The sequence below is a fragment of the Sarcophilus harrisii genome, chromosome 1 (genome assembly GCF_902635505.1).
Source record: "Sarcophilus harrisii chromosome 1, mSarHar1.11, whole genome shotgun sequence".
Lineage (NCBI taxonomy): Eukaryota > Metazoa > Chordata > Mammalia > Dasyuromorphia > Dasyuridae > Sarcophilus > Sarcophilus harrisii.
The window spans coordinates 348190647-348215984 of record NC_045426.1 but is presented as its reverse complement, the minus strand read 5'-3'; the positions used below and the strand labels follow the sequence as shown (position 1 = coordinate 348215984).

Sequence of the window (25338 nt, the reverse complement as noted above, 5' to 3'; positions counted from 1 at the left end):
CTGATTCAAAGGGAAAAGTGGTTTTCATAACAGTTTGGAACATACAGGAAGAACATATTAGTAAAAAAAGATTAAAGGGGAAGGAGAGAAGATGTTGTGCCAGGAGAGACAGAGAAGTAAGTTATTTCTTATTAGTTCAGCAACAATTCACAAATTTCACTTGAGAGGTAAAAGGAGAGAGATAATTCCCCTATTTGAAGATAATAAATTTAAGTGACGATATGTCCTTCACCTTTTAAGAAACAATGACAAATGGAGATCTAAAAGGGTAAGCAAAGGGACTTTTAGGTTTGCAAAAGAAAAATCCTTAGAAGCCCTAGAAGCATGAACTAGAAAAAACGATTGGCAAACAATTTCATTTTTTGTCAAAGTTGACTCTAGTTCTGTGGGTATTGTGACTTTAATTAAAACTGAAATTGACAAGATCTGCCTTATTTCTACATCCATGGCCTCCTTTTTCCACTATGAGAAGAATAAACGAATGTTTGGCATGCTGCCTCTGAAATGTTACAGGCCCCTTTCTGTAAGATGAATGTTATGTTTAATTGAATCGATATAAATAAAAAGTTCAGGATAAGCACTGTTAAAGAAATCAAGAAGAAAGATTTTTACAATTAAAATTATATTTTAATGCTGTAAAGTTACCCATGTATATATCCTGTAAATAAAAGGCTATTAAATAAAAAAATAAAATAAAATAAAATAATATTTTAAAAACTTTCTCCAAAGAATTTATTTCTTAAAACTTTCCTTAAGTCTCAATGAATCACTGAACTGATGTAATCAGACAACTGGATGTAAAAGTTAGTCTAGATAAAAAAGATCGTTTAAAAAGGGGTGTGGTGAACAGAAAAATAAGCCCACAGAATGAAATGTTACTAAAATGTCAGAGGTCAGTCATTAATTTAAAAAAAAAATTTGTTCATTAGTTTGGAATCCTAAATATGATCAACATGTTTCCATGTGTACAAAAGAATAAAAAGGAAAAGGAAATGAAAGTGATAAAAAAAAAAAAAAAAAAACATGCCATCCTTTTCATTTATAACTCACCTGGAAAAAATTTCAACATGCTTAGAATATATAACTAAAAACTAAATAGCCAAGATCAAGTTGAAGATACATGCATAACTCCCTAGATTCTGAAGGTTTGTTCTGAACTTCTCAAAATTCCTCCTCTTAAAGCAGGGCTGGAAATGATAAATGATTGTTCTGTCTGCCTGCTTTCATTGTTTTCCAACTTCTATACAGGATACAAAAGTCCCCTAATATTCCTCTTCCTCTTCACTCCTTCCATCCAAATGGTAACATGACTGGAGACTGATAGTGAGAACCAATGCATCTAAATACTATCCAACATCTACTACCAACATCTACAAAGACTTCTTTCAAAGTCAATCCTCTCTTTCCCTGAAAAATTCTATTTCAGAGAGTACATATATCCTCATTAGTTGTGGATTGTGGTTCAGTTTTTTTTTTAAATGTTTGTTTGAATCTGTAAAAAAAATAAATAAATAAACAAACATACTTGGGACAGCTAGGTGGTGCAGTGGATAGAGCGAGCACCAGCCCTGAAGTCAGGAAGACCTGAATTCAAATCTTCTCAGACACTTAATACTTCCTAGCTGTATAACTCTGGGCAAGTCACTTCACCCCAATTGGGGGCCAATTGTCTCAGCAAATAAACAAACATACTTTTGTACATTCTGTTAAAATTCTTTCTTGCTTTTCTCATTGTCCACAGATAATTAGCTCAATTGGGTGGAGTTACTGAGACCAAAGTTTCAGGATCACTCCCCATAGCAGTAGGTTTATTCCCTATTACCAGTTAGTTACCTTAACTCCAGTCACAGGCTGTAACCCCAATTACTTAACCACCAAAAAAAAAAAAAAAAAAAAAAAAAAAAAAAAAAGTACTTCAATCGTTACAAGGGAACTGGATGAGAAGCTGGCAATAGCTTGGGGGCAAATTCATCCTCCCTATTTGGGGGAAAAAAAAAACCAAACTTCCCATTATGCTCCACTTAGCAGGTTGATGGAAGTTATCTCTCAATTGCAGTCTGGAACAAGTAAGGCACTATGCCTACGACGATATAAAAATGAAATAAAACAATATGTACTCTTAAGGAGCTTACAATTCTTATTAGGAGGAATTCCTAAGAAATCCTGAAGCAGGAAAGTACTTTGGTCCTCCAATATCACGTATGTACTGCTTGGGTTCCTCCTTTTATCAAGAGTATTGGTGTACATATTGTCCCTTACTAGATGATGAACTCTATGAGGGTTGGGACTGTCCTCTAATTAGAAGAGCTTTTGCAGATTTTTGTTAAATTATATTCATAAATAGGAAGGACATCAATTGATAGAGTAGAAGAGTGAATTCAATTTTTAGAATTTCCTAGTTTCATCTAGGACAAGTCAGGCCAATTTTGTCTCATTTCTTTTTCTGAAAGATTTATTACATGGATAGAAGAAAAGATCCTGACCTACCCACATAGCAGGAAACTGCTTAGCCAGAAATTCCCTATGCCAATGAAATGACTAGCCCAATCCCAATCCCTTGGTTACTATCCTCGCAAAGCAGGAGAATCATGTAGACATAACAGTGTGTCTCCAAAAGTCTTAGTGAGTATTAAAGTTGTAATAATTTCAGAAATACAAATGCTACAAACTTACCAAAAACAAGTTTTAAAAGTTTAGTTATTTAAAATTTTAAAGCATTGATGTTACTTGTTAAAATTCAACATAAACAACAACTGTTAGAACTTTGTAAACGCTTTCATCATCTGCTTAATAACTGAAAAGACTTCATTTGCAATCCTAACCTTAAGATCATCCATAAAATGTAGTTTTGATGTATACACAAATACTAAAAAAAAGTCTAATGGAGACACATGAGATGACAGATTGCCAAGAGTTCCTTCTCAAAAAATCTACCAGTTTAACAACCGTTCAGAAACCGTTACACCTGCAGGGCATAATAGACAGGATGCTTGATATTGTTTATATGAAAATAAACAATTTATTATTCAATAAATAAGTTTAAATGTAAATAATTTAAGTATAACTGAGTATAAAAGAAATGTAAATAAAGTTTCAAATGATTTTTTAAAAAGTTATTAAAGTTTTAAACTGACCTAAGACTTCTGGGACACTACATCTAAAGAAGTTTTTCATGAGAGCCTTTTGGATAGTGTCTATAAGACAGGCAGATTCAGAATTGGTGGGACAACTAGGACCAAAGAGTCATCATTAATGAGGCAAATGTCATTTTAGAGAGAGGTCTCTAATTGATGTGTTCACTGGTAGGCCCTAGACTACTTACCTCCTCCCCTTTTCAAACCTTACTGCTTAACAGATTTATAGACTACACAAAGCTAAAAGTGATAGAACTAATGCCCAGGATGCCAGGGCCAGGATCCAAAAAAGCCCTGACAAGATAGTGAGAATTATAGGTTGAATATAAATAACACATGGAAACTTTATAAGTATAAATGTAAAAACCTATGCCTTGGTTCAAAACAATCCACAAGCTAATACAGATTCGTTTTGGAGTTAGACTAGATAATTTGTGAAAATAATGTATCCTCAGTAATATAAATTTTAATTACATTGGCCCTGAAAACTCGAATTCTATGATCAGAGGATCTTAGATTTAAAAGGGAGGTATGGGAAGAGAAAAAGCATTATATTAAATACAGTGCTTTACTATATGCCAGGCTCTATGCTAAGCACCTTACAAATATTATCTCATCTGAGGACCCTAAAGGTTATCAGATTCATACAATATCATATGCTCAAATGCTTATATTAAGTTTACAGAATGTCATAATATAAATGATGACACTTGTCATTATATCATTATATTTGTCATTCTATGAGCTTGTTGATACAGAAAGTGTGTCAGGATAAACTCTTCCCAAAGTATTAAAAGCTATCAATTGGCAGTCAGTATTAATAATATAGTATTCTGTAATAATCCCCTCATGTCCAAAATGCCATCTGAATTTAGGTTTCTTAGCATCTCAATCTTCCAAAAACAACCACTTTTGTATGCAAAAGAAAGTGTAAAATTGCAAGATAAACCTCTTATCTGTCATCAACAATTCTTTTGTTGGCTGTAGTTTTAACTAGAGGTAAGGAAAAAAGAGAAAGAAAAAAGCTTTGGACTCAGAATACTTTTGCAACAGCTATCTCTTTTATCAGGCTTTAGGAAGTGTTTACAAGGGCTACTTGGCCTCATGACATATTCCACTACTGTCTACACAGGAAAAACTTATGTAGCACCATACTTAACCCAGGGAGATGCCCCAGGAACCAACCACATGCAGAAAGACTGCAAGAAAAAGCAGAAGTTCTAGGGACATCATCAAACAAAAGCCACAAATAAGAAAGCGGTCCTTTGGAGAGACTTTCTTTTCTGACTTAAGGGGCAATTATTACTGATAATCATTGATACTCTTAAAGATTTTTTTTTAAAAAGATAATTTAGATCAGTACCAAAAGCAAAACTGGAATTAGGAGAAAATGAAGATGATTACTTTGGGGATATATTACTTTTACTTTTTAAGTGTACATATAATATTCAAAACATGGACAGAATTTGTTCTTTGAACAATGTGCTTTCTCCCCCTCCCTCTTATCCAGGTCAAAGATTTCCCCCCTCCTCCAAAGCTTATGTTTAAAGTGGTTCTTTCCCGAGAAGGGAACTCTCTTTAGAATAACAAAATTTCTAAGAACTCAAAAGTCCAAAAGGTCCCCATAGAGTTTATCGATCTGTTATTCATTCATTGTCACCCACAAGCCATTTAGCCATAGAATAAACCAGGAATTTGCTATTAAAGAATATAATTATTTTTCTTCTCAAATAAAAATCATAGGCAGTAGTTCCTAAAACTTTGCGTATGAGAACCTCTTTTTTAAATATCAAAATATTTCATAGACTCTTCTATTATAGTAGCTTTCCTGCTATGCCTATTATGTGCTGATAAAATCCATGAGGACAGTTACTCTGCACACTTTAAAACACATTTTTATCTTGGATGATTCTCCATCTTATGTGATGACTGATACGACAAAAGGCCAATTCCTGCCTCTGACTGCTCCTTCTCAATGGCCTTGGACTATTATCCAAGTTACTGTCACTTACCCTGGGTGTGCCAGGTCTGTTGTCCCTCCATCCTCCCTTGCTTGGCAATCCCATCAGTTCCCATGAGTTCAATGATTCACAGATCTACATATCCAGGACTAGAATCTGTTCTCCTAAGCACCTCAAACTCAACATGTTCAAAACATAACTTTTCCACTAAACCCTCTCCTTTTCCCAACTTTCCTATGGGCTTCTATAGAGGGTGCCGTCATTTCCCCAGACACCATAGTTCACACCCTCACAGTGTCATCCTCACCTCCACATTCCCACAAACCTCCTAAATGCTCTCTGTTGTAAAATCTTGTCTTTGCTTTAACACTTCTTGTACAGGTCACCTTCTCTCCGCTCTTAGCCATTATTCTAGTACAGATGATCATGATCTCTTGCCTGTGACACCACAGCCACCTTGTGACTGGTCTCCTTGCCTCAAAGTTCTTCCCCTTACTCCATCCTCCACTTAGCTGCCAAGGTGCCTAAAATATTGGTCTGTCACCCAACTTATAGATGCACTGTCACCTCTAGAATCAAATATAAAGTTCCCTCTACTTAAGCCCCTCACAACCTGGCCCCTTCCTACATTTTTATCCTTCAGTCGCTTAAAAATCGGCCTTCACTGGCCAACTTGTTCCTCTCCCAGACCCTTCATGCTCCGGTACTGGCTGGCTCCAATATCTAGAATATTCAGCCCCCTTATTTCACCCCCCACACCTTTTTAGCTTCTCTAGCTTTCAAAATCAGGCCCAATCCCACCATTTCCAGGAGGCCTTTCTTGGGGCTCCCCTCTTGATGTCTTCCCCCTAAGATTCCTTTCTATCTACTCTTTGCATAACATGTATATACCCAGTTATTTGTGTGTTGCTTCTTCCCCCAGAGTGTGAAGGATTACTCAAACTTCTGTTCACATAGACAGGTGGAAGAATGGGAAAAACTCAAAAGACCATCTAATCCCATCCCCTTGATTTCAACCCAAGTTCTCTGACTTCAGATCCAGGATTCTTTCCATTGTACTATATTGCCTTCAAATCTCTGGGGAAAAGCTAGTATGTTAAAGTTTATTCAGCATTATTATATGACTAAACGACCCACAATGATCTAAGATAGGAATCAATGCCCAGAAGCACGAGTGCCTTTGAGTGACACATGTCCAAGATAAGCCTAAGGGAGGCAGAGACTTGACTTAGTCCAGTCTACTTTGGGATAAGCTCTATTTGTTAGGAAGTTTTCCGTGCCATTGAGCATAAATTTACCTTTTTACAATTTCTATTCATGCTCCTAGTTCTGTTCTCTGGGACTAAACTTATTAAGTAAAAATGTATCCTCTACATGACAATAAATACTTCAAGACAGCACTCATTTTCCCTTATTCTTCCTCATCCCCTTCTAGTCTTCAATGTTTTAGACTAAAGTTATGCCTAATTTCTTCAATCAATCCCCCTATGATATGTATTCAAGGTTTCAAATTATCCTGGTTCCCCCCAGTTGTATCAAAAGGTTCTTTCCATTCTAAATTCAAGATCACACTTGTCAGTTTTGTGCTGTATCTCAATGTGGTACAAGACCAGAAATTACAACTGGTCAGGGTCCTAGTCTCAACGATTGATGTTTTCATTCTAACTCCTTAAGCATAGAGAATAATGGATTTTTATTAAAAGACAGCTCTCCCTAGGATCATTTAATAATGGTTCCTTCTTGTAAAGCTTCAGGGTATATATAGTCATTTAGTATTACTAATCATTATAAAATATACAAACTATAACTCACAACTTTCAAATAACTGGCAAACTGGCTCTGGAGAATCCAAATTTCTACAGTGTGTAAAGTCATCAAGAACTGAAATGTTTAAAAAAAAAAAAAGTCACAATTCTATATATCCGGTGGCCAATGACACCACTACTAGACATATAATTCATAGAGGACAAAGACAGAAATAAAAGTCTCACACAAATAAAAACATTTAGTTTTTTTTCTGTGGCAATAAATAATTGGAAGGAAAGATAATTAATTGAATAAGAACTGGGAAAAAAGTGGTTGTCCACCGACTGGTAGCATAGCTGACTGAATTGGTATATGAATCTGATTAAATACTATTGTACTTGAAGAAGTGACAAATATGAGGAATTTTGAGAAATTTAGAATGACTTATATGAACTGATGCCCAGCAAAATCAGGAAAATAAGATGACTTCAAAAATGCAAAGAAAAAAAAACATGAAAAGGCTTCAGAACTGCCATCAACAGAGATGCCAACTGCCATTAGAGAACCTCATGGCAAAGCATACCACCTGGGGAGGTGGTAGACAACATGGGTGGAAAGAGGTATACCATACACATTTATTTTGGTAAACCATTTTTTAAAAACCCTATGCACATTCCTGTCTCTTAACTGAAGCTAGTCTCTAATACCAATAAATGTTTTAAATTTATATATACAATGATCTTTTCTCAGGATTCACCTTTCTTGAACTCTCATGTTTGACAAAACTGTTTTATATGCTTTCTTATATCTTGGTTTGCTTGATACTGCTTTGTCATGGTTCTTTCCTCACTTGCTGGGTTAATACTCTGATTCTTTTGCTGGGGCATCATCCATTTTTCACTTTCTATGCATGAGGGCTCTATCCTGGGTTCTCCCCTCTTTCTCTCTTGGTGAGCCTGTCAGTTCTCACCTACATAGGTGACTCTCCAAAATACATATTTAGTCTCCATCGCTCTTCTGAGTTCCTACCCAGCATTTTCAAATATCTGCTGAACATCTCTAGCAGATGTCCCACAGGCATCTCAAACCCAACATTTCCAAAACAGACCTCAGTATCTTCCCCACTAAATTCACCCTTCCTCTTCTAACTTCCCTATTTTTGTGGAGAAAACATTCTCAGTCATTCTGGCTTGTAAACTAGGATTCATTTTTTATGCTTTCACTACTCCCCATTATCCTATCAGTTGCCAACTGTTGTCAAGTTCACCTTATTAGAATTTCTTGAAATTACCCCTTCTCTCTACTCAAATCACAGCCAAATTCTTACTATATTTTACTTATAGTACTACAAAAGCATTTCAAATGGTCTCTTTACCTGTAGCATTTTCCCTCTACAAACCACTCTCCACAGAAATGACAAATTGATATTCTTAAAGCCCAAAAGAATATGCTTCCTCCTCCTCCCCCCCCCCCCCCCCCCCCCCCCCCCCCCCCCCCCCCCCCCCCCCCCCCCCCCCCCCCCCCCCCCCCCCCCTTCCCCCCCCCCCACCCCGTTCAAAAAGCTTCAAGGTTCCCTACCGCTCTCAGGAAAAATATTCAACTTTCTCTCGTACCTAAATTCCTTCATAATTTTTCTCCATTCTCTCTCCATTCTGATTACATATTATTCTTTCTCATACACTCTATGCTCCAAATTAGACAACCTACTAACAAGCTAGCCTAAGGGAGACATGGATGACAGCATGTATCAGACAACTCAAATCTCCAATACTATCAATCACCATCTTTCCTCACATTCTGGTTTCAACATCCCCAAATGTGCTTAACCTAAGAGTCTTGGGATTTAGAAATGCCTCTCAGATTACTAAACCTGCTTCTGGCTTAGGCTCTCCAGCCATCAGAGAGGGAAGCAATCACTTTGGAGAGGTCACATCCTTTACCTCCTCTACCACTAACTGTTGACAATGCTTAAGAGTGGCAGAACATCCACCCTACCAATGTTGCTTCCAGCTTGGACCCCTCAGCCACCATGGTATCCTACTGGTTAATAGATGTTTTAAGCCTTCATTTTCACCAATCAATGCACATTAAGGATGTGTACATATATTAAAGAGAGAGTAGTGTCATCCTATGAATAGACAAAAGTTTTGTCGCAGAGGCAAGATTACAAAAAGAAAGGAATTTCTCAGCAGGATTAATACATTCATAATATTGAATAAAGTTAAGAGCTGACAGAGAAAACTTTTACTCAGATAAAGTAACATAAATTCAAGGGCATCAACTGGTACCTGGCAGAGAATAAGTCTTCTGATTACACATCAAGAAATCATTGGGCAGTGATAATGATGTTTTAAAAAGATGAACAAAACATTGTTTTAAAAAATCATCAGAGAATGAGCCATTTTAATACTGTTCTATTCTACTAGCCTTTTTCCACACCCTATTCTCCCTCTCTCCTGTTAAGCTCCTCAGAGTAAGGTCTGTCCTATTTATCTCCCAGGAACCTATCATAGGATCCTGAGCAAAGTGTGTGCATATCTATGTATAAATTTCTTTAATTCAATTAAACCATAGATCTGTTGATACCTTCACTCTTTTGACTACACACTTAACCAGATGCCTTAGCATTCATCTAAGATAAGCACTAACTTCCTAGCTCTCAAATACTCTCCTTCAGTTATGATATTCTGCACTGTGGTACAGATAAAAATCTAAAGAAGAGAAAGCCCAATCTCACAACTCATGTTTTAAGCTCTAGAGCTTAAATTCAGGCAGCCACCCAGGCACCATTCTTCCAACACATAAACCATCTGTTTTGCACTTTTCAGCACAATTGATTTTACATTGAGGGGGGATTTGTTTCTAAAAATAATTGAAGGCTCTAAATCACAGTTCAGGATTTTAAAACTTTTATATCCATTGATCTGAGAAAGATCTCTTGAGCTACTGACTCTAAGTCTTTTAAACAACTAGTTATTTAAATCCAGCCACATCCTTTTAAAAGGACAGAACCAAATTCTATCCCACCTGACAAAGTCTAATGCCAATAGTGTAAGAGCAAAAGAAAAACAAACTCAATATGAAAGGCATCTTTTCTGAGCATTTTGGTCAGTTTAGTGCTTCTGCTTTTATTAACATAAAATTATTTTTAAAAACCAAAAGTGCAACTTCAGAAACAATGCAGTAGTAATGAGAAAAATATTAGATGGAGCTAGGAGAAAACTGAATTTAAATTCAACTTTGACACTTAAAATTATATGACACTGGCACCTTAAGTCACTATTTTCCCCTTATCTGAAAAATGGGGGCAAAACCTGCAGTATCTACCTTACTGTGTTATTACAAAGCTCAAAAAAGAATTATGTAAAATATGTTCTAAACCTTAAATTTAAATATCCACTATGATAGCAGTAGTTCTACCACCATTTATCAGCTCTAATCTTTTTTTTTTCTTTCTTTTTTTTTTTAATTTAATAGCCTTTTATTTACAGGATATATGCATGGGTAACTTTACAGCATTAACAATTGCCAAACCTCTTGTTCCAATTTTTTACCTCTTACCCCCCCCACCTCCTCCCCCAGATGACAGGATGACCAGTAGATGTTAAATACATTAAAATATAAATTAGATATACAATAAGTATACATGACCAAAACATTATTTTGCTGTACAAAAAGAATCAGACTCTGAAATATTGTACAATTATCTTGTGAAGGAAATCAAAAATGCATGTGTGCATAAATATAGGGATTGGGAATTCAATGTAATGGTTTTAGTCATCTCCCAGAGTTCTTTTTCTGGGCATAGCTGGTTCAGTTCATTACTGTTCCATTGGAAATGATTTGGTTGATCTCGTTGCTGAGGATGGCCTGGTCCATCAGAACTGGTCATGATATAGTATTGTTGTTGAAGTATATAATGATCTCCTGGTCCTGCTCATTTCACTCAGCATCAGTTCGTGTGTCTCCAGGCCTTTCTATCAGCTCTAATCTTTTGAGGCAAATTACAACCTTTCTGTACCTTAAATTTCTTTATCTGTAAAATGAGGGTGCACTGGACTATTTCCAAGATTCCTCTTTCAATATGATATTTATGAAAAGGACAAGTCTAGTTACTGAAAAGCACCTCTGAACCTTCTGAGGTCTCAAATAATTTCTCCATCAACAGCAGCTATCATTAAATCTAAAGATGTCAAAGCTGTTTTGACACCTTTCATGTACAAGAACTCACCCCTCACCCCCACACACACACTTTCTCAACTGAAAAAAAGTAATGCATATTTGAAGGCATAACAATAGCAAAATGCATTTGGCCATGTGTATAAGAGCTTTCAGAAAAATATTTTGAAGCAGTTCTTATATAACTAAGCAATATAAATCTTTGGCAGACATAATAGTGGCATGCTCAAAGCAACACACGCTGTATTTCATGTGAATTTCTGACAGTATTAATAACAAAAATAACTTGATAACTTAAACAATATCTTTTAAAAAATGGGAAAAAGCCACAATTTTGACTGAATTCTCATAATAGGCATTTCTGTAGTTTGGAAGGTACTTGGGTGGAGGGGAGGGGATTGCTAACTACTTCTATAATGTAAATTATTTTGGTTTAGGAAAAACAAACAAGTCAACTGAAACAAATTAGGTGGGAAAAGTTACTAGCTCTGTGTATTTTTATATTAACTACTCCCCTTTCCTAAATTCCTCCAAAGGAAAAAATTTAGCCTGTAGGAAGAGTACAAACCTAATTATTGAAAAGAAGTGCACTTATATTTGGAGGGTTCCTGGATTCCTGATCTCTGCTACATTTCTTAATGGATTTTATAAAAGAAATTTTATTTCTCCTTAAGAAGCAAATTAAAAGACTAACAACTGCCCTTTAAAGACCAACTGAGAAACAACATAAGCAGAGATAAACCAAAACTATTTTACTTATACATCAAAGTGTCTTTGTTCTAAATTTAAGAGGATGCTGACCCATTCTAAGTATTTACTGAGGAAGTGGTTATTTATTTTTTTTTAAATAAGATCGAAAAATAAATGTCTCTTTTAGTTATTCTACACTCCACCAACACCACAAAGTATTTATTGTACTTTAAGAAAACTATATATATATATATATACATACACACACACACACACACACACATAACTTCAGGTGCTTGGGGCCAGAAGTGAGGCCCCTGACAAGATTATATCTATCAACTCATACAGTGTCACTCTAACATTCAAGCTGGTTTTATGTGACTCCAAATCACTTAAATAGAATTAATGTGTAGCAGTAACAGCATGGGTTGTAAATGACAAGGAGAGAAATGAGGACAGGAAACTTCACACGCCTAAAGCAAACTTACAACTACTTGAGTTTATCTTTTAAGGTTCAATATATCAAGGATCCACGGTAACACTGGTGAAAGTAATCCCTATTCCCAAATACAAACCCCAAACCATCCACATTCTAGAATGCATGCAAGAGATGCAATGGGAAAAAAGGGATCATCTTGGAAACCTGGTGACAAACTTAGCTAGAGGCTGGTTTTTAGACAATAGATCATTCAATCAAAAGAGGACCATGTGCCTGATATGGTCAAGGTACTTTTTGCTAGGCTGTGGAGATACAAAGATGCTCCCTTAGAGCTAACCACAAGATAGGGCGTGGGAGGCTAGCATAATAATTTCAAGCATTTATATAGCATTAAGATTTGCACGGTGTTCTATCTCCTTTCATCCTCACAACCTGACACGGAAAACAGTTATCCCTATTTCAAAGACATGGGGGCTGAGACTCACTAATTGATTTGCTTAAAGTTACAGGGCTAGTTAGTGTCTGAGACTAGAGGTAAAGTAGGGACTTTTTTTGCTCCGAGGTGAGTACAACAGGTACACTGGGTAGTGCCAGATTCAGTCTTTGCAGTTTCAATATCCATCAGTCTGAGCTGCACTACTAGATTGGCCTTCAAGAACGAAGGATCACTTCCAAAATCTTTCTTTCTTTAGGGTTATCGAACCCTAAATTATGTTTATACTTTCTAGAATTCTATAAAACTTGCACTTTGAAAGAGATAAACCAGAAAAGAAATGGAGTTTTTAGGAGGTAAATGATTGGGTTGGGGGAGGAACTGTCAAGAAGCATTTATTTAGCCCTAACTGGGTACCAGGTAACAGGGCTAAGCGCTGAGGATACAAAGAAGGCAAAAACAGGATACAGAGGCAAGGATGGACAAGACGACCGAGCAAACCTAGGCCACAGCAAGAGGCTTGTCCTACAAACAAGACAGGCGGGAAGGACTTCGTGCTTCACAGCACACTTGAAACTGAAAACGCAGGAACTGTAAGTGAAGTGTGGAATGTGTAAGAAACTCTGGAGACGTTGCCGAAGCGCCCCAAACAGCGGGCAGTTTCGTGCCCTAACAGGGGAGGGAAGGCACGGGCCAGCGACGTCTTCCTCCCCGGGAACCCGAGCCAGTGGGAAGGTCCTAGGCCACAGCCGGTCTCCGGCCCGCAACGCCCCCTCTCCCGCCGGCCCGGGGCGAGCCCCAGCTCCTCCAGCCAGACACCTGCGCTCCCGCACGACGACCCCTGCTCTCCTCGGAAGCTCGCCCGCATTCCAGCTCCGAGGCGCCGCGCCCCGAGACGCCCGGGCTGGAAAGGGGCGGCCCCGCGTCCCCGCACTCCCGCCCTCCTCCAGCGCAAGCAGGGAAAGAAGGCGGCGGAGGGACCGCTCCGCGCCCGGCGCCTCTCGCCCCACCCCGCGCCCGGGAGCCCCCTGCCCCGACGGGCCGCTCACCTCGGGGCGCACGTAGGAGACGAAGGAGGGCTTGGGCGCCTTGGAGCCGCCGCCGCTGCCCACCCCTTTCCCCAGCATCTCACTGCCCTCGGGAGCTGGACCCCGCAAGGGGAGCAGCAGCAACAGCAGCGGCTCGTCCCCGGAGCTCCGGCTCCTCCGGCAGCGACGGCCACCCGCACCAAGCGGCGGCGCTGGCGGCGGCTCCGCCCATCCCCAGGGCCCCGGCGCCTGTATCCGGCTCCCGCTGCTGACTCCGTTCACCCCGCCCATGGTGCCGACGGCGCGCCCACCGCCCGGCTACGCCCACTCCCTTCCCCCTTCCAGAACCTGCCTCAAGTCCAGAGACCAGAGACCACGCCCTATCCGTGAGTGCCCCGCCTGCTGTGAGGAGATCCAGCTTCTATGATAGGGTCCGTTGTACCTCGACTCTTCTCTGGTTGGTTAGAAACCTCTTCTCTCTTCGAACAACTAGCTCCCTTCTCTAGTCAGCTTGAAGGGATGTGTCCACGGACCAATCATATACTTGGATTCTTTAAGGCCTGCACTGATTGGTCAGCTAAATTGTAGTTAGTTTTTTTTTTTTTGGCTGAATTCCCGCTCCACTCTGCTTTCCTGCTTTTTCTGCTGTGTGGTGTTTGCAGTTTCTACTGCTGTTTGGTTTGCTGCTGCTGCTGCTGCTGCTGCTGCTGCTGCATTTTAATGCAGTCTGTTACTGCTCCTACTTTTAGTATTTGCTGCTATTCCTGCTGCTGTCTGGTATTTGCTGCTGCTGCTGCTGCTGCTGCTGCTGCTATCTGGTATTTGCTGCTGCTGCTGCTGCTGCTACTGCTATCTGGTATTTGCTGCTGCTGCTGCTGCTGCTGTCTAGTGTTTGCTGCTGCTGCTGCTGCTGCTGCTACTGCTATCTGGTATTTGCTGCTGCAGCTTGCTGTTTGCTGCTGCTGCTGCTTGCCGTTTTTTGTTTTTTTGTTTTTGTTTTGTTTTTCAAATAGGGCACACAGTAAGTTTAGCAAAAGATGCCAGAAATAGGGGGAGCCGCTCGGTGTGCATGTGTGTGTTGTCTTGCATTGAGTATACTTAATTTTTGTGCTGCAGATAACCTATACCATAATGGTAGTGTTCTAACGGAAAAAGCAACCATTTACCTTTCTGGATCATATTCATGGTGGTTAATTATTTTAAAGAATATTTTATTTGACTTTATTTTTCAATTAACAAGCTCCTTCCCTATTCCCCCTCCAATAAAATTGAACTTTGCCCCATTTAAAAGAAAAGGGAAACCCCATTCTAACAAGTACACATATATACTCAAACAAAACAAATTACCATATTATCCATGTCCAAAAATGCATTTCTCATTCTTTATCTTGAATCCATCAGTTCTGTCAGGAGGTACAACGCAATCATCATCCATGCTTTGAAAGTGTGTTTGATATTACATTATTAAGGTTCTTAAGTCTATCATAGTTTTATCTCTAACGATATTACTTCTATTTAATTTATTCTCCTGGTCCTTCTCATGTTATTCTCATGTAAGTTTTTCCAGATTTCTCTGAAGCTATTTGTGTTGGTCATTTCTTATGGCACAATAATATTTCATTATGTCCAATATTCCATTATAATCCAAATCCTACCTTAGACATTTATTATTTGCTAACCTGTGATTAAAATAGAAGTTGTTGTAAGGACCAAATGAGAAAACAAGTAAATGTTTGCAAATGTTAAACCACTATAATAAATTTAAACTGCTTAAATTACATTGATGGGCAACCCCCTAATTTCCACTGTTTCTAAATTGGTAGTTAATTTAGACAAAAAGGATTGAAAAGTAGATGTGGTTATAAATCACTTAAAGCCCTAGTCAAATGCTACTTTCTTCTTGAAGCCTTCCTGGATTACTTAAATTAATAAAAGTCCTTATTTTGATACAAAACTCCTAGTTTTGTGCTTCTGGTACATTTATCATGTAAGATTGTTTATTATGGTTATTTGCATTTCGATGCATCCGCCTCTCTACTATATGAGGTTGGTATGAACTTATGTTATCTAATTTTTTTTTTTATTTCCACCAACACAGTGCTTTTAAAAAGTTTGTGGAATGAATGAATGAAAGATCAGTATTAAATTGAAGTGGTTTATTAACAATTGCATTTATTCAATACCCTTGAAGATTTTAGGCATTAAACTATTGGAATAAAAAGAAAGTTTAAAATGGTCCTTGCCTTCAAGGAGCTCACAATCCATGCTGATGGGGGTTGACCTCCCTCCACTCTCTCTTTTTTAATTCAATCTTTCATATTTTATGTTTATGAAGGGTATGATACGCCCCCAGGATCTTTTCTTTCCTTCTTTCTCCTACCAGAGGGAAAACAAAAAAGAAAAAAGAAAACCACCATTTTCTTTTTTTTTTTTTTAATTTAAATATGACTATTTGTATAAGAAAGGGATTCACAATTATATTCAAGCAGTCCGAGGGTTTGTTTTGATAGGTATACTCCTAGGTATTTTATATTGTTTACACTTTTTTGCATAGTTTTAGTTGATTATATATAAAAATGCTCATGATTTATATGAGTTTATTTTATATGCTGCTGTTTTGCTAAAATTATTAATTTTTCCACTAACTAGTTTAATCTTTAGGATTTTCCAAGTTTATGATTATATACTATGTAAAAAAGATAGTTTTATTACCTCAGAACGCCACTATTTTCAGTCCACTATGTCTGTGTCTGGTGGCGCAGTGAATAGAGCAAAAACCCTGAAGTCAGGAAGGAGCTGAGTTCAAATTTGGCCTCAGACACTTACCACTTCCTAGCTGACTGTGAGCAATTTAACACCAAATGCCTCAGGGGGGAAAAAGAATGTTTGTGTCTGTTTCTTTTTTTTTTTTTTAAACTGGAAAAATTGTCTATGTGTGTGGGGGAGAGATAAGAAAAAAATCTCCCTACACTAAGGTCATCCTGTTTTGGAGCTGACTTTGGATTCTCAAAAATCCAGATTAGCAGAGGCTCTGAGAGTTCTTGCCAGACACAACTTTAGCACATATTAACAATAGCCTGTAATTAGCCTAATGAATGTGGAGAGACTTGTCACTCAGTTGACCACAGGATGATAAATTTTACAGTCACAAAGAAGAACATTTTACAGTCTCTTGGAAGGGTTGTATTTAGTGATAAAATCATAGATAAGGGTTTTTGAAGAATTGAAATAAGTAACAACATCACTGTGATATACTTTATACCTTTCAAAGTGTTATCATAATCATTTTATTTTTAAATATGTTTTTTGAAGGATACTATGATATAGAGCTGGTATTTTATGAATGAGAAAATTGCAATAGAAGTTAGTAGGTGACAATCTTATAGTGAATCTGGGGAGGAGTTATGGTTAAAACATTTTCAGATTACAGTCCTGCTTCAGGATGGCCATCCCAGTTAAGCCTTTGTGAAGGTCTGTCCTTTATGCTGGTCATCAAGACAGTTTCTAATTTATTTATCTCTCCAAACAAATTAGCACTGTGTTCCACATGCAGTACATGAAATACATGAAGTATCAATAGATATGATGAACATTCAACATTCATGTGAAGCAAAGCTACGTCAGTGGCTATGGAACTCTAAGCATATCAGCCACAGTCAAAATAATGAAACTATATTCTAGCAGATAGATTGCTGGAGCTGGAGACAGGAAGACCCATCTTTCTGAGTTCAAATGTAATCTAACTGTGTGACCTTGGGTCAGTCACTTAACCCTGTTTGCCTCAGTTTTCTCACCTGTAAAATGATCTGGGGAAGGAAATGGCAAACCATTCCAGCATCTTTGCCAAGAAAATGCCAAATAGGGGGTCATGAAGAGTTGCACATAATTAAACAGTTGAACAGCAACATCTATGTAGAAAATCTTGAAGACTATTCTGATATAACTAGTCAACAAATCCTACTCCTTCACTATATAGAAATATAATACTAAATTTCATTTATATGGCATTTTTTAAGAAGAGGTATATAATATTGAATAGAAATTCTTCTAGTCTTGGAATCAGGAAGACTCTCAGGAGAGACAATGGGTATAGTGGAAAGAATGTTGAATTTGAAATTCAAATTCCAACTCTATCCTGTTTATTTGGACAAGTCATCTGATTTCTCTGGGCCACAGTTTTATTGTCTTTAAAGTAAAGGGGTTGAACTAGATAATAAAAATAATAGCTATATTACATATAACATGATATATATTATATATGATAATATATTACATAACACAACACGTGTGATAATATATAACATATAATAATATGTATGATATTTAATGATATAATCCAATACATGTGATAATATATAATAATATATCGTGCCACCTATGTTCTAAGCACTGGGCTTTACAATTATTATCCCATTTGATTCTCACAATGACCCTATGAAACAGCTGCATTATTACCCCCATTTTATAGATGAGGAAACTGAAGCAAACAGAAGTTGTGATTTGCCCAGGAGCAGACAGCAAGTACAGGTTTGAAGCTGGATCTGAAAGGCTGTGTTTTTGCTGCTGGGCTCAGTGCTCTGTGCACTGGTGCCCCTTTGCTGCGCAGATGCACCTTAGATAACCTGTAACAAACATTCCAGCTCCCGATCTATGATTGCATGATAAGGCTCAGGTTTAGGTATTGCCTCTGACACATACTAGCTTTGGACAATGGCAGTCACTTAATCTATCAGTACACAAGGCACTCTTTAAGTGAGTAGTGGCAAATTGCCAGGTTATATCAGTAGAAGGCGTTTCTGCACTAGAGTTCAAGTGGTCATATTCAACTCTTTCTGACCCCATGGCTCGAAGCACAGCAGGCTTTTCTATCTTCAACTATCTCCTGAAGTCTGCAGAAGTTTAAGTTTGTTGCTTCCATAACATGTCCATTTCAACCTTTCCCCTCCCCTTTTTCTTTTGCCTTCAATCTTTCCCAACATCAAGGTCTTTTGAATGAGTCGGGTCTTTTCATTATGTGCCAAAGTTATTTAAGCTTCAGTTTCAGTATTTGACTTTCCAGTGAGTAGTCTGAAGTAATTTCTTTAAGTATTAATTTTTTTTAATATCAATCTTCTGAATACTCACCTTGCTGTCCAAGGAATTCTCAAGTCTGCTGCATCAGCTCTTTTTGTGGTGGCAACGAATTGGAAAATGAGTGGATGCTCATCAACTGGGAACTGGCTGAGTAAGTTATGGTATATGAAAGTAATAGAGTTTTATTGCTCTATTAAAAAAATGAACAGGATGGTTATAAAAAAGCCTGGAAAGATTTACATGAACTGATGCTGAGGGAAGCAAGCAAAACCAGGAAAATATTGTACATGGTAACAACAAGAGTGTGTGGTGATTGAATATGATTATTCTTCTCAGGATTTAGTGATCCAAGGCAATTCCAATAAGCTTTGAGTGGAAAATGCTATCCACATCCAGAGAGTGGACTATGGAAACTGAATGTAGACCAATGCATACTATTTTCACCTTTTTTTTATCTTCTTGTGGTTTTCCCCTTTTGTTCTCATTTTTCTTTCCCATCGTTTGGAAATATGTAAAAAATCAATGTGTGTATATATATGTGTGTGTGTATTAAATTAATATTTATTATTAAATAAATTATTTTATTATTATATATTATTAAATAATTTTTTTAAAAAATATTTAAATATTTTTTAAAAGTCTGCTGCACCACAATTTGGAAGCATCAATTTCAAGGTGCTCAGCTTTACTTTTAGTCCAACTCTCACATCCATACATTGTTACTGGAAAAACCTTAGCTTTAATTATATGGACCTTTGTTAGCAAGTTGAAGTATTTTTTTTTTTAGCATGCTGTCCAGATTTGCCATTATTTTTCTTCCAAGATTGTTGTTGAATTTTTTCAGTTGTGTCCAACTTTCTATGACTCAATTTGAGGCTTTCTTTTCAAAGATCCTGGGGAGTGGTTTGCCATTTCCTTCTCCAGTGGATCACCTTTTGTCAGCTCTGTAGTATATCCTGTCTCTCTTGGGTAACCACATATCACATAGCTCATAATTTCCTTGAACTCATGATAAGGCAGTAATCTAGAAAGGGAGTTCTTTATACTATTAAATAATAGAATAGGAAATATATGTGCATTTTATATATATATTTCATATATATGAAAATTTAATGTAACATCTGCATATACACATATTCACATAACTTTACAGATATCAGTCAACAAGTATTTATTTTTTTAATGCCATGTGAAGACAGTTCTTAACATTTATTTTTTAAAATATTTTTGGAGTTCCAGATTTTCTCCCTTTCTCAAGTCATCTTTCCTTCCATGAGACAGTAAGCTTATGTCCAATAATGTAAAACATTACCATAGTAGTCATTTATTAAGTATTTAGTAGGAGCCTACCTGTGTGCCAGACACTGTGGCAGATAACTAGAGATACAAAGAAAACAAAAACCTTCTCCTTGACCTCAAGGAATTTATTGGGGGAAACAATGTGTTATCAATTAGCTAATTTGGAGAGACTTCTATATATTATATCTATTTCTGTATGAATGGATAGATGTGTATATCTAGCCATATATATAGATATGTATATACATATATATTCATGTATTTGTATGTATGTATGTATATTTTTCCTCCAGCCTTTTCCTTCCTCCCATCCCTGGGAAGAACCAAGAGAGGCCTTTAATAGAAACAGAGCTCTTTCCCCATAATAGTCCTCTGGGATAGATAAATAAATTATAGGTGATATCCTTATTTTACAGATAACCAGTCCCAGAATGGTTCAGTTACATGACCAAGGCAACACAACTAGGAAATATCCGAATTAAGACCATGGTCAGAACTTTGATCTTTTTATTTTCATTCCCATTTATTTTCCTCTATTATTTTGCTTTAATCTCCATGTTAAAATACATTGGACAACCAGGAATTGATAGACTCTAAAGCTGGCTGTTTCTGTAGATAGTTTTAACACTGGACCAAAAATGAGCCAAAGAATAGTTATGGCCAGGCCCCAAGGTGTTCTATGATCAATCAGTTGGAGAAAGGGAACATGAATCATGTTCTGTCCTTCCTGAGATATAGTGGGCTGTGGGATTTATCTCCAACATCACCATACCAATGCTTGTTCCTCATAGTTCCTCATTCCATCTCCTCCCAGCACTGTTTTTCTCCTGAGCTAGGCATTTGACCCTGAGGGCAGATATTACCTATTGCCCAGATGTTCATAGAAAAACCTGCTTAAGTGTGATTAGGAAAACCCTTCTGGATGGGGGAAAATTATATTGTTGGTGCAGTTGTGAACTGATCCAACCATTCTGGAGGGCAATTTGGAACTAAGCCCAAAGGGCTTTCAAACTGTGCATACCCTTTGATCCAGCACAAGAATGTTTGTGGCAGCCCTCTTTGTAGAGGCCAGAAACTGGAAACTGAGTGGGTGCCCATCAATTGGAGAATGGCTGAATAAATTGTGGTATATGAATATTACGGAATATTATTGTTTGGTAAGAAATGACCAGCAGGATAATTTCAGAAAGGCCTGGAGAGATATATAGGAGCTGAGTGAAATGAGCAGAATGAGGAGATCATTGTACATAGTAACAACAAAATTATGTGATCAGTAGCGTGGTAAACTGAGTTCTTTTCAACAATGTGGTGATTCAAAACAATTCCAAAATAATTGGGTTAGAAAATGCCATCCACATCCAGAGAAAGAACTATGGAGACTGAATGCAAATCAAAACATACTATTTTCAGCTTTTTTTTTTTTTTTTTGGTGGTGATTTTTTGTTTTTTTTCCTTCTTACAGCTTTTTGATCTAATTTTTCTTGCCCAACATGACAAATATGAAAATATGGATAAAAGAATTACACATAGTTAACCTCTATCAGATTGCTTGCTCTCTTGGAAAGGTGACGTAAAGGAGGCAGGGAGAAACATTTGGAACACAAAGTTTTACAAAAATAAATGTTGTATACTGCACTACCTGCCATCTAGGGGAGGGGATAAAGGAGGGGATAATTTGAACTCAGACCCTCCTGATTTCAGAACTGGTGCTCTATGCACCACACCAACTTTTAAAAATAGTAATAGCTTTTTATTTTTCAAAAAACATACAAAGATAATGTTCAACATTCATCCATGTTTTTCATGTTTGGAAGGCAATTTTACTCATTTACTGTATATGTACTATTTGAATTATTTAGGTAATATCCGAATCTGGGTCTTTATTCTTTGTGCATTTTTTTTTTTTTTTTTTTTTTTGGTGAGGCAATTGGTTAGGTCACACAGCTAGGAAGTGTTAAATGTCATTTCTCTTTGTTTTGGATTGAAACTAATGTTGAAAACCATCTTTACATGTATTTGGAAAAAATAAAATACTATTAAAAAGTTTGCAGAATACTGAAATAGACTGTTTAATGGCAATTATTTTAGGAAAGTGTATGGAAAATAGGGAAATTAGGCTATGGGAATGAAAATTTGACTTTATCCTCTTCTTAGGATTCCATCAGAATATCAATTCTTGTTTCCCCTTTGTGTTGGTCAGCTCCTGTGGAGAATTTTCCAGCTGCTTGCAAAATTCCTGTTATGTAAAGATCAAAGAATTCATCTATTAATAACACTGCTGGTAGCTTTGAAGTTTGGAAAATTTTAATTTGCACACAATAGTTTGGGAGGGGTATGGGGGTCATTAAAATTCTCTTGATGCTGTTCTGGTGTTCTCTTTGTGAAGTATAAATACCACAAAAGGAAGAATTTAAAAAAAAAAACAATTATCTTCACTCACACAGGAACAAATTACAGGCCTAAGGCAGTACAGCACTTTATTCATTCTCACAGATAATTTAATCTAAAAAGTAATTGTGCCCATTCTGATCAGGAGACAAATTATTTCCTATGCCCATTCCTTGGGTACCGTTATCAAACCAATGAAACCTGGTAAGTTTTTGTAAGTATCTTATCTGGGTCTAGAAAGACTTAGTATTGGGGAAAGGAAGCAAGAATAGACCTGGGGACTGATACTAATTCAGGGGAAAGGGAAGGCTCCTATGGAATTGACTAAATGATTTCAAATTCCCTTCTTTGAAAAAAAAGACTTTGGGGTTTTACTGATGGCCTTATTGTGGTAGTGATTCAGGGATCTTCTTCATCGATGGGTAGGAAGGCTATTACAATACTAAGCCCCAATTTTTTGCATTAGAACATCAAAATGGGTTAATCATTAGTAATATTTTCTGTATGGTATGTATAGAAAGTTCTAAAGGCTTAAAAGATTATTTTAGTTTTGTTTTATTTTATTTTCAATAGCATTTTATTTTTCCAAATACATGTAAAGATAGTTTTCAACTTTCATTCCTGCAAGACTTTTGTGTTCTGGATTTTTCTCCCTCCCTCTTTTACCTTTTCCCCACGACAGCAAACTATCTGATTTGGTTAAATATGTGCTATTATTCTAAACATATTGACTCTAAACATATTAACATATTTGTCATGTTGTACAAGAAAAATCAGACTAAAATGGAAAAAAACCCAAGGAAAAAAAAACAAATAAAAAAAGATGAGACTATTAATGTTTCATTCCAAATAAAGTCTCCAGAGTTCTTTCTTTGTATGTGGATGGCATTTTCCATCCCAAGTTTATTGAAATTATCTTGAATTATTGCATTGTTGAGAAGAGCCAGTTCCAGTGTGATAATTTTATTAAATTGATTCTCATAGCTTACTTTCTAGGTGGGGGGAAAACCTGATGATTGATTGGTCTTACCTGCTTTTTAGATGATTTGTAACATGTTTTCTTATGATATTTTAGTATTCTTTTGATATTCTTAGTAGTAGGTTCAAGAAAACACATCCACTCAGTTCTGATGGACGTGGCCCTCAACAATGAGATGAACCAAATGAGCTGCAATAGAGCAGTAATGAATTGAACCAGCTATGCCCAGCGAAAGAACTCTGGGAAACGAATATGAACCATTACATAGAATTCCCAATCCCTCTATTTTTGTCCACCTGCATTTTTGATTTCCTTTACAGGCTAATAGTGCACTATTTCAAAGTCCAATTCTTTTTGTATAGCAAAATAACTTTTAGGACATGTATGCTTATATTGTATTTAATTTATACTTTAACATATTTAACATGTATTGGTCATCCTGCCATCAGGGGGAGGAGATGGGGGGAAGAAGGGGAAAAACTGGAACAAAAGGTTTGGCAATTGTCAATGCTGTAAAATTACCCATGCATATAACTTGTAAATAAAAAGCTATATTAAAAAAAATGATAAAAAAAAAAAAAAGAATTTCCAGGGTATCCAATCATTACAATCCTGTGAAACTCCATTTCATAGCACACAGATGGTAAAATATACACAAAAATTCTTCAAACCCTAAAAAAAAGAAAAGAAAAAGAAAAAAGAAAACATCCACATGTCTAATCTATACTATTTGAAACTATTAAATAATGGAATTTACTAACAAAAGGCCACATGTTCTGTGTGGCAACAGGACAAAGTAATATCATGGATCCCTGTGCTACCTCAGGCCAGTCTAGATATTATAGAAATAGAACAAAGAAAGCAAAGTGTCAGGATAGTCCAGAGTAATGTGCAAATTTTCCATGGGATAGTTGAAGTTTCTTTTGATGTTTACATTCAAGGTAGTTTACATTTTTCTGTAGAGTCATAGGTCATATTCTCATTCTGATTTATTGGGGCAATTAGAAGGCTCAATGGATAGTGCACTGGCCCTGGGGTCAGGAGAACCTGAATTAAATCTGGCCTCAAACACTTATCACTTATTATTAGTTTTGTGATCCTGGACAAGTTACTTAACCCCAAGTGCCTCAAAAAAAAAAATCCTAACAACCATTCTGGCCTCTCTTATATAGCTATTAACCTTTTTATGCCACAGGACTAGCCCATTTTCCCTTTCTCTCATATATCTCTTTGATAGCATCCTTTACTATCAAGAGTTCCTTCTTGACAAAAATCAAATTGAATATAGTTCATAATTCTATATTCTCTTAGTTCTATCTATAAAACTATAGAATAGTTCATATTCTATATTCTTTCTCTCATTTTGTATATTGAAATATTTGTGTTTGTGGAATTTTGTTCATAATTTTTAAAAATTAAAATGCAAACCCAACAAGAATATAATGAGATAATGCTATAGCTTGGACTTTCAGAGACTCTTGAGTGCCTCTTTCCCCCAAAATCATGTGTATAATACCATCATAATTTACTGTGTAATGATAGGATGGGTATGGTATATTTCAGGGATTTTTTCTCATTCTTTTCTCAGAGCTTCTACTGGGGAAACCTGAGGAAAGTAATATAATTGTTGATCTTGGATCAAGAATCAATAGTTCTAGAGATGGACTGTCAAAGAAAGTTTCTTTTTTGTTGTTGTTGATGTTTTTCCTTTTATTTAAAACTTGGTTTAAATGATGAACAAGATGCTCTCAGGAAAAAAAAAAAAACATTGAAAGTCCTCCATGAACAAAGTGAAATATATTGTATATAAAGTAATAGTAATGTTTTGGAATGACTAGTTGTAAATGAATGACTTTGTTATTCACGATAGTACAGTCATCCACCCCTCCTCTGAAGGACTTATGATGAAAAATCCTATCCATATCCAGAGAAGGAATTGATTTGATCTGAATACAGTTTGAAGTATTCTCTATTTCTCTCTTTCTTCTG

At 36.7% G+C, this 25338-nt stretch overlaps 1 protein-coding gene across 2 annotated transcripts in view; it reads right to left on the bottom strand.

Moving 5' to 3' along the window:
• Positions 1–13910, bottom strand: part of MTMR12 (myotubularin related protein 12) — a 93920-nt gene extending 80010 nt beyond the window's left edge. The window contains exon 1 of one of the 2 annotated variants that reach the window (XM_031945883.1): positions 13632–13910. In XM_031945883.1, coding sequence (XP_031801743.1) covers positions 13632–13901 — 270 coding nt within the window. In that variant the 5' untranslated portion in view covers positions 13902–13910. The remainder of the gene's footprint in view (positions 1–13631) is intronic. The other variant, XM_031945882.1, reaches the window with a different exon arrangement.
• Between the last annotated feature and the right edge of the window lie 11428 nt (positions 13911–25338).